Source organism: Anomaloglossus baeobatrachus, chromosome 11 (genome assembly GCF_048569485.1).
Source record: "Anomaloglossus baeobatrachus isolate aAnoBae1 chromosome 11, aAnoBae1.hap1, whole genome shotgun sequence".
NCBI classification, from domain to species: domain Eukaryota; kingdom Metazoa; phylum Chordata; class Amphibia; order Anura; family Aromobatidae; genus Anomaloglossus; species Anomaloglossus baeobatrachus.
The window spans coordinates 131,100,921-131,116,508 of record NC_134363.1 but is presented as its reverse complement, the minus strand read 5'-3'; the positions used below and the strand labels follow the sequence as shown (position 1 = coordinate 131,116,508).

The following is a 15,588-nucleotide window of genomic DNA, read 5'->3' as shown; positions in this document are numbered from 1 at the left end:
GGGGGGTGCGCGCATATTAAACAGCCGACCCACGTGATCACTCCTGGCAACTACAGCCTGGAGTGATCATGTGCGGCTGTATTCACTGCTCCCCGTGCATCATCATCAGCGCGGGGCGCAGTGAATAAGTACGGTACACTCACCCGTCACCGTTCCCCTGCAGCACCGCGATGTCCTCCTGTCTGCTGGCCAGCTGATCTGTGTAGCGAGTGGTGAGCACAGAGATGACGTGTGCACGCTCTCCACACACATCAGCCGGCAGACAGGAGGACATTGTGATGCTGCAGGAGAACGGCTACACACAGGTCAGTGCCGGTACAGTGAATCCGTATACTCACCCGTCACCGTTCCCCTGCAGCACCGCAATCTCTTCCTGTCTGCCGGCCAGCTGATCTGTGTAGCGAGCGGTGAGCACAGCGATGGCGTTATTGCTGTGCGCGCCACTACTCACGCAGGTCAGCTGACCGGCAGACAGCAGGACGAGCGATGCTGCAGGGAACAGTGACGGCTCCACACAGGTCAGCAGTGCTGCTGCCGCCACAGACAGGAGGAGGAGCAATGCTGCATGGAGCGAGGAAAGGTGAGTATAAACGTTTATTTTTTTTTGTGTGATACAGGATACATGCCATATAGCAGGATGGGGCCATATAGCAGCATAAGGGCATATAGCAGGATGGGGCCATATAGCAGCATGAGGGCATATAGCAGGATGGGGCCATATAGCAGGATGAGGGTATATAGCAAGTTAAGGACCTATACCAGGATGGCAGTATATATCAGGATGGGGAGCATATATCAGGATGGCAGTATATATCAGGATGGGGGTATATAGCAGGATGGGGGTATATAGCAGAATGCTGGTATATAGCAGGATAAGGGCATATACCAGGATGGGGTACATATACAAGTCAGGAGGATCATTACCAGACTGGGGTACCTTAGCAGAGAATTTGGGGACATTACCCCCATAACAGTGTAGGCAGCAGATCCTCACCCCATAACAGTGTGTCATGACCACATTTTTTGCTTAAAATTTTATTTTCCTATTTTCCTCCTCTAAAACCAGGGTGCGTCTTAGGCTACTTTCACACATCCGGTTTGAGCACTGCGGCTCAATCCGACTGTGAAACCTATGCAACGGATGCAGCGAAAACACCGCATCCTTTGCATAAGTTTTTACATGCGGCCCATCCGTTTTTTTCCAGTTGCAGCACGCTACTGAGCATGCGCAGTGGAAGAAACCGCATGCGGCGGCCGGATGTGTTTTTTTCCGTATCGCGCCGCATCCGGCGTCCATAGGCATGCATTGAAAAATGCGCCGCAGCGGCCGGATGCGGTGCGATGCTGTTTTTTTCTTTGGCGCTCCATTGGGAGACCCAGACAATTGGGTGTATAGCTATGCCTCCGGAGGCCACACAAAGTATTACACTAAAAGTGTAAAGCCCCTCCCCTTCAGCCTATACACCCCCCGTGCTGCCACGGGCTCCTCAGTTTTTATGCTTTGTGCGAAGGAGGCAGACATCCACGCATAGCTCCACAGCTTAGTCAGCAGCAGCTGCTGACTATGTCGGATGGAAGAAAGGAGGGCCCATAACAGGGCCCCCAGCATGCTCCCTTCTCACCCCACTCTTGTCGGCGGTGTTGTTAAGGTTGAGGTATCCATTGCGGGTACGGAGGCTGGAGCCCACATGCTGTTTTCCTTCCCCATCCCCCTTAGGGCTTAGGGCTCTGGGTGAAGTGGGATCCTATCGGTCTCCAGGCACATGAGACCGTTCTCCATCCACAGCTCCTGAGGACTCTGCTGGATAGGAGCCGAGTATCGTTCAGGGACATGGCCCTGCTACTTTGAGGTACTCTGTGTCCCCGTGGGGACCGCGCACAGCAACACTCCAGCATTGCTGGGTGTGCTAGTGCACCGGGGACCGCGGCGCTGACTGCGTTTGTGCCTTTACACACTGCAGCGTCGCTGAGTGTGTTAGTGTATGGGGACTGCCGCGCTGACCGCCGCTGCCATTGTTATCACTGCGGCGCGGCTGGGACTGTTAGTGCGCCGGGGACTTCCGCGCCGACCGCGCTTATACGGCGGCCGCGCTGATAACTCGAGTCCCCGGCTTTTGCGGCCTAGTCTTTTTCTTCCCGCCCCCAGCCCTGCCAGTCAGGTGAAGGGCGGGACGCTGTACAGGACGGCAGCACTGAGGGCTGGAGCATGCTTTGCATACTCCACCCCCCTCACTGTGCACAGTGGGGCACCAGTTCCCGCACTTTCTGGGTCACGCCCACGGCTCCCTCCTCTCCTCAGGACGCCGGCAGCCATTCCTGTCAGCTCTTCTAACGCTGGAGAGGGGAGACAAGCTCAGGGAGACCCAGGCAGGAATTCTGGTGACCACACAACCGCCTTGCGCGGGCGGTAAGCAGCACCTGAGGTGCTGGCCCCACTAGTGCAGAAGTGTACTTATAGATTATATGATTATAGGCTATACTTTACACTGTATGGTGCACGGTTGTTTTTGGCTATATACCCTCCTGTATTGCTCAGAGGAGACAACAGCATGTCGTCCACAAATAGCAAGGGTGCCAAAGCACAGACTTACTATGCTGCCTGTGCAGCATGTACGGCTATACTGCCGGCAGGTTCCACTGACCCTCATTGTGTGCAATGCTCGGCCCCTGTGGCACTTACTCAGCCGGAGCCTCTGCTAAGGGTGGCCCAGGGAGAACCACCTGTTAACACTGTCCAGGTGACAGGGACGGAGTTTGCAGTTTTTACTGAAAGACTTTGAGACTATGGCTAAGATATTAGAAGCCTTGCAGTCCAGGCCGGCATCTCAAGCCATGGGCACTGTGGAATCATTGCCCCCTGGTCCCCCTGAGTTGGAACAACAATGTTCTCCCGGGGTGTCTCATAGATCCCAGGGTGAGGTCTCTAACATGGAACGCAGTCCCAGACCGACTAAGCGAGCTCGCTATGAAATCCCCTCGACATCATCACAATGTTCAGGGTCTCAGCGAGAGGACTCTCTGTATGATGAAGCGGAGCTAGCTGATCAGGATTCTGATCCTGAAGCCGCTCTCAACCTTGATACTCCTGATGGGGACGCCATAGTGAATGATCTTATTGCGTCCATCAATGAAATGTTGGATATTTCTCCCTCAGCTCCTCCAGTGGAGGAGTCAGCTTCTCAGCAGGAGAAATTCCGTTTCAGGTTTCCTAAGCGTACAACGAGTATGTTTCTGGACCACTCTGACTTCAGAGAGGCAGTCCAGAAACACCGAGCTTGTCCAGATAAGCGTTTTTCCAAGCGCCTTAAGGATACACGTTACCCCTTCCCCCCTGACGTGGTCAAGGGCTGGACTCAGCGTCCCAAGGTGGATCCTCCAATCTCCAGACTGGCGGCTAGATCCATAGTTGCAGTGGAAGATGGAGCTTCACTCAAGGATGCCACTGACAGACAGATGGAGCTCTGGTTGAAATCCATCTATGAAGCTATCGGCGCGTCTTTTGCTCCAGCATTCGCAGCCGTATGGGCACTCCAAGCTATCTCAGCTGGTCAGGCGCAAATTGACGCACTCACACGTACGTCTGCGCCGCAGGTGGCGTCCATAACCTCTCAAACGTCGGCATTTGCGTCCTACGCTATTAATGCTGTCCTGGACTCTGCGAGCCGTACGGCGGTTGCAGCCGCCAATTCGGTGGCAATACGCAGGGCCTTGTGGCTACGGGAATGGAAGGCAGATTCGGCTTCCAAAAAGTGCTTAACTGGATTGCCATTTTCTGGCGACCGTTTGTTTGGTGAGAGATTGGATGAAATCATCAAACAATCCAAGGGAAAGGAAACATCCTTACCCCAGGCCAAACCAAAAACACCCCAACAGAGGAGGGGACAGTCGAGGTTTCGGTCATTTCGGGGGGCGGGCAGGTCCCAATTCTCCTCGTCCAAAAGGCCTCAGAAGGATCAGAGGAACTCCGACGCATGGCGGTCTAAATCACGCCCTAAAAAGACCGCCGGAGGTGCCGCTACCAAGGCGGCTTCCTCATGACTTACGGCCTCCTCACACCGCATCCTCGGTCGGTGGCAGGCTCTCCCGCTTTTGCGACGCCTGGCTGCCACAAGTAAAAGACCGTTGGGTGAGAGACATTTTGTCTCACGGTTACAGGATAGAGTTCAGCTCTCGTCCTCCGACTCGATTCTTCAGAACATCTCCGCCTCCCGAGCGAGCCAAGGCTCTTCTGCAGGCGGTGGGCATTCTGAAGGCAGAAGGAGTGGTGGTCCCGGTTTCTCTTCAGCAACAGGGTCACGGTTTCTACTCCAACCTGTTTGTGGTTCCAAAGAAGGACGGGTCTTTCCGTCCTGTTTTGGATCTAAAACTGCTCAACAAACACGTAATGACCAGGCGGTGCCGGATGGAATCCCTCCGCTCCGTCATCGCCTCAATGTCCCAAGGAGATTTCCTAGCATCGATCGATATCAAAGATGCTTATCTCCACGTACCGATTGCTCCAGAGCATCAGCGCTTCCTGCGCTTCGCCATAGGAGACGAACACCTTCAGTTCGCGGCACTGCCGTTCGGCCTGGCGACAGCCCCAAGGGTTTTCACCAAGGTCATGGCTACAGTAGTTGCGGTCCTCCACTCTCAGGGTCACTCGGTGATACCTTACTTAGACGATCTGCTGGTCAAGGCACCCTCTCAAGAGGCATGCCAACACAGCCTCAACGTTACTCTGGAGACTCTCCAGAGTTTCGGTTGGATCATCAATTTTCCAAAGTCAAATCTGACACCGGTCCAATCGCTGACATATCTTGGCATGGAGTTTCATACTCTTCCAGCGATAGTGAAGCTTCCGCTGGACAAACAGCGTTCACTACAGACAGGGGTGCAATCTCTCCTTCAAGGTCGGTCACACCCCTTGAGGCGCCTCATGCACTTCCTGGGGAAGATGGTGGCAGCAATGGAGGCAGTTCCTTTCGCGCAGTTTCACCTGCGTCCTCTTCAATGGGACATCCTACGCAAATGGGACAGGATGCCGACGTCCCTAGACAGGAACGTCTCCCTCTCTCAGGCAACCAAAGCTTCCCTTCGGTGGTGGCTTCTTCCCACCTCATTATCGAAGGGGAAATCCTTCCTACCCCCATCCTGGGCGGTGGTCACAACGGACGCGAGTCTGTCAGGGTGGGGAGCAGTCTTTCTCCACCACAGGGCTCAGGGTACGTGGACTCAGCAAGAGTCCTCACTTCAGATCAATGTTCTGGAGATCAGGGCAGTGTATCTTGCCCTAAAAGCGTTCCAGCAGTGGCTGGAAGGCAAGCAGATCCGAATTCAGTCGGACAACTCCACAGCGGTGGCTTACATCAACCACCAAGGTGGAACACGCAGTCGGCAAGCCTTCCAAGAAGTCCGGCGGATTTTGATGTGGGTGGAAGCCACGGCCTCCACCATCTCCGCAGTTCACATCCCGGGCGTGGAAAACTGGGAAGCAGACTTTCTCAGTCGCCAGGGCATGGACGCAGGGGAATGGTCCCTTCACCCGGACGTGTTTCAGGAGATCTGTTGCCGCTGGGGGATGACGGACGTCGACCTAATGGCGTCACGGCACAACAACAAGGTCCCAACATTCATGGCTCGATCTCAAGATCACAGAGCTCTGGCGGCAGACGCCTTAGTTCAGGATTGGTCGCAGTTTCAGCTTCCTTATGTGTTTCCTCCTCTGGCACTGTTGCCCAGAGTGTTACGCAAGATCAGGGCCGACTGCCGCCGCGCCATCCTCGTCGCTCCAGACTGGCCGAGGAGGTCGTGGTACCCGGATCTGTGGCATCTCACGGTCGGCCAACCGTGGGCACTGCCAGACCGACCAGACTTGCTGTCTCAAGGGCCGTTTTTCCATCTGAATTCTGCGGCCCTCAACCTGACTGTGTGGCCATTGAGTCCTGGATCTTAGCGTCTTCAGGATTATCTCAAGAGGTCATTGCCACTATGAGACAGGCTAGGAAACCAACGTCCGCTAAGATCTACCACAGGACGTGGAAAATATTCCTGTCGTGGTGCTCTGCTCAGGGTTTCTCTCCCTGGCCATTTGCCTTGCCCACTATTCTGTCCTTTCTTCAATCCGGATTGGAAAAGGGTTTGTCGCTAGGCTCCCTTAAGGGACAAGTCTCTGCGCTCTCTGTGTTTTTTCAAAAGCGCCTGGCCAGACTCCCACAGGTACGCACGTTCCTGCAAGGGGTTTGTCACATCGTCCCTCCTTACAAGCGTCCGTTAGAACCCTGGGATCTGAACAGGGTGCTGATGGTTCTTCAGAAACCACCGTTCGAGCCAATGAGGGATATTTCGCTCGCACGCCTTTCGCAGAAAGTGGTTTTTTCTAGTAGCAGTCACTTCACTTCGGAGAGTGTCTGAGCTAGCAGCGTTGTCATGCAAAGCTCCTTTTCTGGTGTTTCACCAGGACAAGGTGGTTCTGCGTCCGGTTCCGGAATTCCTCCCTAAGGTGGTATCCCCCTTTCATCTCAATCAGGATATCTCCTTACCTTCTTTTTATCCTCATCCAGTTCACCAATGTGAAAAGGATTTGCACTTGTTAGATCTGGTGAGAGCACTCAGAGTCTACATTTCTCGTACGGCGCCCCTGCGCCGCTCGGATGCACTCTTTGTCCTTGTCGCTGGCCAGCGTAAAGGGACACAAGCTTCCAAATCAACCTTGGCTCGGTGGATCAAGGAACCAATTCTCGAAGCTTATCGTTCCTCGGGGCTTCCGGTTCCCTCAGGGCTGAAGGCCCATTCTACCAGGGCCGTGGGAGCGTCCTGGGCCTTGCGACACCAGGCTACGGCTCAGCAGGTGTGTCGGGCAGCTACCTGGTCGAGCCTGCACACTTTCACGAAACACTATCAGGTGCATACCTATGCTTCGGCAGATGCCAGCCTAGGTAGGCAAGTCCTTCAGGCGGCGGTTGCCCACCTGTAGGACGGAGCCGTTACGGCTCTATTATGAGGTATTATTTACCCACCCAGGGACTGCTTTTGGACGTCCCAATTGTCTGGGTCTCCCAATGGAGCGCCAAAGAAGAAGGGAATTTTGTTTACTTACCGTAAATTCCTTTTCTTCTAGCTCCAATTGAGAGACCCAGCTCCCGCCCCTGTTTTTGTGTACACATGTTGTTCACGTTGAATGGTTTCAGTTCTCCGATATTCCTTCGGATTGAATTTACTTTAAACCAGTTTATAATTTTTTCCTCCTTCTTGCTTTTGCACCAAAACTGAGGAGCCCGTGGCAGCACGGGGGGTGTATAGGCTGAAGGGGAGGGGCTTTACACTTTTAGTGTAATACTTTGTGTGGCCTCCGGAGGCATAGCTATACACCCAATTGTCTGGGTCTCCCAATTGGAGCTAGAAGAAAAGGAATTTACGGTAAGTAAACAAAATTCCCTTCTTGCCGGACAAAAAAACGTTGCAAGATACGTTGCCTCCGGACGCCGCTTTAATTAATTTTGCTGCATCCGGAAAAAAACGGATGCAACGCAAAGCCATCAGGCACAATCCGGTAACAATGCAAATCTATGGGGATAAAACAGATGCGGTACCTGATCCGTTTTACCCGTTTTTTTCCTGATGTGTGAAAGTAGCCTTATGGTCCGGTACGTCTTATAGTCCGAAAAATACGGTATTTTCGAGGTTTTTTTCAAAATTAAAAAAAATTTGGCAAATTGTTTCTGATTCATTAGGATCCAAATCATTAAAAATCTGTCATTTAATAAAAAAAAAAGAAAATTGCTAATTTGGCCAGTAATGGGTTAAATAGTAAAAAAAACCTATAAACATTTAGTGTCATTATTATTGTACTAAGTATTCGCTCTCCTCTCGCTTTTTTGGATGAAAACAAGATTGATTTTTTACACAGATGAGTCAAATCCAGTTGGTATTCCATGTGTCATGTGAGTCAGCAATTTTTAATTTTTTTTTTTTTTTTTTTTTTCCTCACTTAAAAAATAACAACATTGCATATGGATATTGTTTCCTTTTTTTTCCGCAGCTATTCTAGGATCATTTACAGGATCATTTCCATTGTTCTAAGCTACAGAATGGTTGTGTCCGTAAAAAAAAGTGACATACGGATGGGCCATGTGGCATCTGTTTGTTTTTGTTTTTGTTGTTTTTTTTTTCTTTCATTGTCTCATACCCATAGACTTGCAGTGGTGAATTTCAGCTATTATATGCGACAATGCGCAACATGCTCCATTTTTTTTTTTTTTTTTATGCCGAATTTAGTTGAGGAAAAACTCACAGATCAGCACTGAATCATTGAATAACCGGTGCGAGTGCAATGCATGTTTTTTTGTTTTTTTTTAGAATTTCTTTATATTGATACGCAGATGTCCACGATCCCTAACTTGTGCACTCATGTTTCCATATTATTTCTAGCACACATAAAGCAATGTAAAAACAAAGCAAACAAACAAAATAATGGTGTATTTACATTTTTTTTTTCATCATTTCATTGCATTTGAATTTTTCCTCCATTAAATGGTAAGTAAAAGTTGCCAAGCAAAAGTACAACTTGTTCAGCAGAACGCAAGCTCTGATACAGCGATGTTCACAAATATAAGGGAGTTAAAAACAAAAGTGTGATATGAAAAATTGGCCTTGGCAGAACTGGATTAAAGGGAACCTGTCACCACATTTTTGGCGTATAATCTGCGGCCAGCACCATCGGGCTCTAATATACAGCATTCTAACATGCTGTATATAAGAACGCATGCCGCTGTGAGAACATAAAAAACACTTTATAATACTTACCTAGCGGTCGCTCGGTTGGTGAAATGGGCGTCTCCATTGTCCGGTGTCGGCGCTGCCTCTTTCGGCCATCTTTGTTCTCCTTTTCCTCTAGCTGCAGTGCATGACGCGACTACGTCATCCACACTCGCCGACATTCAGGTCCTGAGCGGAGCAGATCAAAGTATTGTAGTGCGCATGCGCAGCACCGGCGAGTGTGTATGACGTAGACGCGTCATGCACACAGGAGTCAGAAGGAGGATGAAGATGGCCGAAAGAGGTGGCACCGGACAACGGAGACACCCATCTCGCCAACCGAGAGACCGTTAGGTAAGTATTATAAAGTGTTTTTTATGTTCTTACAGCGGCCTGCGCTCTTATATACAGCATGTTAGAATGCTGTATATAAGAGCCCGGTGGTGGTGGTCGCAGCTTATACGCCAAAAAAGTGGTGACCGGTTCCCTTTAAAGGGAATCTGTCATCAGGTTTTGGCCTTCTAAACTAAAACTAGCACCTTAAGCAGGGCCTGTGCTGCATTCTGTAGAGGTGCACGTTACCCCCTGACCCCCCCCCCCCCAATAGACACCACAAGTACCTTTATAAAATTTCCAGCCCTGTAAGTAAATTGTCAGATCCATTCTGATGGGCGTCCTAATATGCGCCTCCTGTCCCTCCTTTCACCGTCCTCCTGTACTGATCGACGTGGATGATGCCTCGGACGCCATCCACATAGGTGAGCGCCTGCGCAGCTATATTCCCGGTTCACACAGGAACACTTCCTCTGCCCTATTGCGGGCAGAGCCAAAAACACAAGTGTGCCTGCGCGAACTGGTGAGTTCTCTGCGCAGCCTCGAGATTTTGCCCGGCAATGTAAATGATGTTACCCACTTCATCCACATTGCTGGGCAAAAACTTGCGCCTGCGCAGAGACCTCGCCGGTTCTCGCAGGCCCACCTATGTTTTTGGCTTTGCCCGGAATAGGGCAGAGCGAAGTGCTCCTGCGTGAGGTGGGAATATGGCTGCGCAGGTGTGAGATTTTGCTTGCCTACATGGATGGTACCAGAGGCATCAGCCATGTCAATCAGCACAAGACAATGGAGAAAGGAAGGACAGGAGGCGCAGATTAGGATGCCTAATGGATCGGAATAGACGATTTACATACAGGGCGGGAGATTTTATAAAGGTATTTTTGGGGCATGCAGAGGGGGTCAAGGAGTAATGTGCACCTTTATAGAATGCAGCACAGGCGCTGGTTAAGGTGCTAGTTTTAGTTTAGAAGACCAAAATCCGGTGACAGGTTCCCTTTAATATCATGTATGTTGGTACCACTTTTAGAACCAGTAGAAGTCACCATGTCCACACTGTTTGCATTAGGTTTTATTGACCTGGCAAAATAAAATTAACTAAACCATTAAAACGGAATTTTTGTAGACTTGTGTTACCCTTGTGTCGCCAGCAGAGGGAGCAGTTAATGTTTCCCTCTACGGTTCAGTTGTGGCACATTAGAAGTGACATCAGGCTGCATAGTTGTTTCATACTGTACACAGGAATGTGTCGTGATCCGTTAACCCTTTGCATTGCCTCTCTGTATATTTCAGTGCTCTACGTGCCCTCAGCAGTTTATGCAGAAGAAGCATCTCCAAAGCCACATGATAAAAATGCACGGAGAACCCAAACCCCATGCTGTGAGTACCATAGGGCCGTATATTGCAGCCTCGCAGATTCTGGATTATCGATTATTCCACAGGTGTATGCCCAGAATGCGATCCTGGATGTTAGCTCTTGGGTCCGGCTCCTTGATCTGATCTTCCGGAGCTTGGGCAGCCACTGCTTTGACATAAAAACACTTTTGGGGCTTGTATGTGTGGTCGGCTAGATGTGCGACACCATCTTTAATTGATGTGGTCTTTCTAGGCAATGGTCATGTTTATTCCCCATGACAGAACCATTGATCAATGTGTTTTTGTCATTTTTTATTTGCAGCATCTCAATTCATCCACGGTCTGCTGTATATGAAATACCATTTATCTTGTATCTAAAAACTGTCTGTGTAAAGTGCGTGTGAGGCCGGGGACACGTTATCCTCGCTCCTGGTTGTCTCCTTATATGGGAAAGTAAATGTCGATTTCTAAAACTGAGATTTATGTGCTGCAGCACCACAGTCCACCAGAGGGCAGCAGCGAGCACAGCCGAAAAACTGCTCTGACTGTAAATACTTCTGTGGTTTGATGCATGCCGCTACCCAGCACAACCTCCCAGGGTCATAGCATTACGTCCGCTGGATAGCCGTGCCATTGAACTCAGATTTGTCCATAATATTCTGTTGTAGTGTTCAACCTGCGGGAAATGCTTCTTCACACGGACAGAACTGCGGCTGCATGAAGCCTTTAAGCATCGCGGGGAGAAGCTTTTTGTCTGCGAAGAGTGTGGACATCGAGCCTCGAGCAGAAGCGGATTACAGATGCATATCAAAGCCAAACACAGGTGTGAGCAGACCTCATAATGTTTTCCTATGAGCAGGAGGAGGATATTCATCTAAGACATGGGTGATCGTTGCAGACCCCCCGACCTAGGTGGCGAATGGGGGTCTTCCTTCAGTGTTTTGTGCTCCATTTAAACACAAGGAATGCTCCACCGCAAATAGGCAACTACTAGTCCTATCGCATCGCCACGTGGATTCAGATGCAGCAACGTGCCTATTATTTAGTTACCTGATATTATTTTTTTTTTTTTCTTTTTTTTCTGGTGCATGCAATTAGAAATCATTAATGAACCGATTTCCATATTCTAATGAACACCGCAGATAATTTGGCTGCAGTGTAAAGCATGGTGGACAAACGGCATTCTAAATTACTGTTAGAGGCTTTCAGGCAACCTCACACTCCTATTAGACAAGGCAGCTAAGTTGGAGCCACTGATTATAATGTGAGGGTTTCACCCTAGAACGCGCAACCATAGAAATCTACCATAGCAAACAAGTAACCTAGCAGGCCTGCGAGGCCCCAGGTATGCGTTCTAGGGTTAAAATATCACTGGTCTAATAATATCCCCGTCCTCTACTATTTCCCATAGAAATGAACGTCCATTTGTATGCGAATTTTGTCACCACGCTTTTACCCAGAAAACCAACCTGAACATGCACTTGAAGACGCACACAGGAGAGAAACCCTTCCAGTGTCACCTGTGCGGCAAGACATTCAGAACACAAGGTAAGAGGTAACTGTTGTAAGACAGTCCCCATTGTACAGAAGTCCCTGCATCTTGCTTCACCCTGACTGGAGAGAGCCAAAACCCCCATCGGGGAGAGGTAGCATGTTCTCACTGTGGGCATTGGGGAGATCCTGGGGGTAGCATGTTAAGTGGGCTATAGTTTTGGCAGAGGGACAAGGTATGACCAAAGGAAAAATTGTTATGACAAGAAGCACAGGATAAAGAACCAGAGAATCAGAGGAATATTCCTTGAAGTTAGGCATAGAAAAGAGGTAAGTGCCAGAGGAAGAGGAGCTGAGGAAGGAGCAAATACTCCTTTGGACCAAAATCGTTCTCATCATCCCTTACCTGCACGACCTCCCGATCAAAGTGCCATCTCCCTCGGCATTTGGCAAGAGCTTGCAGATCACTCTGGACACTTTCTCGTCTCGGCTGGATCATCACCAAAGCAACGTCGTCTCTGACCCAGGCCCAGCGTATTGTTTTACCGGGAAGAATGTTCACCACCACATTCCCAAGTGTTTCTGCCCAAAGACCAGCACTCTGCCCTTGTAAGAGGAATTTGTTCTCTGACATCCCTCTCCATGCTCTCACCGATTCTGCATGAGCGTTCTGGGCAAGATGGTAGCTGCAATGGAAGCAGTCCCATTTGCTCAATTCTACACTTTCCCCCCTTCAGCGTTTTCTCCTATCAAGATGGGAGAAGTCCACTCACTCCTTGGACTGGCCAGTAGTACTTCCTGGATCGAGAAGTCTTTGGAATGATGGAGACGTTCTCCCCTCATTCTTCGCGGAAGATCATTTTTTCCTAATTTACTGGAAGATCGAAACGATGGATGGCAGCCTCCTTGGCTGGGGAGCAGTCTTCCAGATCCTTACGGTACAGGGACAATGGAATTCCCAGGAACTTAGAGAGGAACGCTCCTGGCTGTACTTCACCGGCAGGATCTTCTCTTCATTTGTCCAATCCGATAACACCATGGCCGTGGCATACATCAACAATCAAGGAGGAACTTGAAGCCGAGCAGTCATGTCAGATGTTTCACTGATCCTTTTATCAGCCAAACGTAATGTACTTGCAATCTCAGCAGTACACAATCCCATAGTGGACAAGTGGCTGTGGACTCTTAGCTGAGAGGGCCTCGCCGCAGGCAAATGGTCCCTGAATCCAAGAGTCTTTGAGCAGAACGTCCTCAGATGAGGAACGCCTGATGTCAATCTGATTGCATCCAGATTGAACAACAAGGTTCCCCAGTTCATGTCCAGATCTGGTTATCCCCTAAGTGATTTGACTCCTATGCTTTGGCGATTTCCTGGTCCCAGTTCACCTTTCCATATCTGTTTCATCCTCTACCACTGATCCCCAGGATGGTCAAGAAGATCAGGCAGACAGAGTACCCGTCATACTTATGGCCCTTGGCCCAAAAGACCCTGGTCAGCCTTGGGGTCAGCCTATGCTTGTTATGACCCACAATTAATTTTCTCCTCCCCCTAAGGAAACAGAAGATAACTCGGTATTTCTGTTATTTCTCCCGTTTTTATTTTAGAACGGGTTTTTTTTTTTAGAGCTGGGCGAATCCGCAGAGGTTCAGGACTGAACTTGACCCCAAACACCAAACATCTGCCCAGACACCAAACCCCATAGAAGTCTATGGGACATTGTTCTGTAAAAAGGTAGTAGAAAGGGCTAGGTGGATTAAGGCAGGACAGTTAGCCATGGGGAGACTCAGTAAGTATATCACATTACTTCCAGGTCCTCTCATATTCACTGCTTCCCCTGCTGACAATCAGTCCAGCCATTTGTGATTGGTTGCAGTCAGCCTGCGGCCCCACTCTGTGTGGCAGTGTCTGTCATTTGTTGGAATCATACATGCTGTCTGCGTCCCTATAGTTGTGTAAAAATAAATTGAATAAAAAAATTGGCGTAGGGTCCCACCCATATTGTGATACCCTGTGCAGATAAAGCAGACTGTTGCAGACTGCAGCCCCCAGCCGTGTGCTTATCTTGGCTGTGTATCAAAAAAGAGGGGACCCCATGCAGCTTTCTTTTTTTTTTTTTTTTTTTATTTAATTAAATAATTAAAAAAAATGGCTTGCGGTCCCCTGCCAATAACCCAGCACAGATAAAGCCAACAGCTCGGGGTTGCTATTCTCAAGCTGGGGAGCACCATAGTTATTGGGTCCCCACAGCCTAAAAATAGCAGTCTGCAGCTGGCCAGAATTCTGGCACTTTACCCAGCTCATCCCGATTGCCCTGGTGCTGTGGCAGTCGGGATAATATAAGGGGTTAATGACAGCTCCCAGCTGCCTCTAAGCCCTAGATTACTAATGAGTAGGGTCTATGAGACCCCCCCCCCCCCTTTACTAATCCTGTAAGTGAAAAGAAATAAACACGAACACTGAAAAAATCCTTTATTTGAAATAAAAGAAATCCCCCCCCCCCTTTCACCCCTTTATTAACCCCTCAAACACCCAGGTATAACGTAATCCACACGAGGTCCCACGACGATTCCAGCTCTGCTACATCTGAAGTCACAGCCCACTGGTACATTAGAAACGTGACCGCCCGCTGCGACTTCAGGCAGACACTGACTGAGCCACAGCTGTGAGCGGTGATGTCATTGAGTTTGTAGTGTCACAGCTGGATTTTCCCATGGTACTGATTGAACTTAGTGACCTCAACTCAGGTGAACTGAGGTCAATCAGACCTGCATCTCTTGGCAGCAAACAGCGAAAAAAATGTAAGAGGTGCCGTATTGGTGCTAACAAGCTAACAATTTATACACCGCATTTCTGCACCAAATCTGCATCTTCTGGCAAAAAATGAAAATGCAACAAAACGTGATGCTGTTTTGATATGTATTGATGCAGTTTTTTCTCAGAAGATGCAGATTTGGTGTAGGAATTTCGTGTATATATAAAGTTCAGCACCAAATCTGCTTCTCTTGGCAAGAAATGAACAAAAATGGTTTTGATGCCATCTCGGAGCGTTTTTCTGCGAGGAGATGCAGATTTGCTGCTGCATATTGCTGCGCCAAATTTGCATCTTTTGGCAGAAAACCGCACCGAAACGACGTCAAAAATCTTTTTTTTTTTTTTTTTTCTTTTTTCTCCAAGAGATGCAGATTTAGTGCTGAAATTTATACACCAAATTTGTGTATCAAATCTGCCTCTTCTGTAAATAAAAAAAACAAAAAAAAAAACACATCAAAACATGATGCAGTATTGATGTGACAGGCGTCGCATAGGGTGGAGGGCACCTATGAGCCCTGCTCTAAATAATCCATAGCCTTGCAGAGAGTGTGTGACTCTTGATTGTTTGATAGTAGTGTATATTTCGGGAACTTATTGTGTTTCGTGAGTAGTGGTAGCGTTTTGTGTATCCACGTTGTGTAGTCTGCTTTTGGGGATGTGATTTAAGTGGATTGGACAGCATGTATAAGATGTCAAGTTTATTTTATAGGGCACCCATCATCTGATTCATGCTGCCCACACCACAGGCAGCATGAATCAGATCTTGGCTGTGTAATTGCAACCAGCTATATATATTATACACTCTGGTGTTTCAGAGAAGATAAACTTTAAGGCTGGGGCCACTCAGGGATTACTGCGATCCC

The 15,588-nt window shown here is 49.1% G+C and overlaps 1 protein-coding gene across 1 annotated transcript in view; it reads left to right on the top strand.

Annotated features, from left to right (window-relative positions):
- ZBTB48 (zinc finger and BTB domain containing 48) overlaps nt 1-15,588 on the top strand; it is a 42,099-nt gene that overhangs the window by 21,948 nt on the left and 4,563 nt on the right. Inside the window, exons 6-8 of the mRNA XM_075327707.1 lie at nt 10,360-10,446; nt 11,091-11,245; nt 11,834-11,970. Of these exons, the coding sequence (XP_075183822.1) occupies nt 10,360-10,446; nt 11,091-11,245; nt 11,834-11,970 (379 nt within the window). The remainder of the gene's footprint in view (nt 1-10,359; nt 10,447-11,090; nt 11,246-11,833; nt 11,971-15,588) is intronic.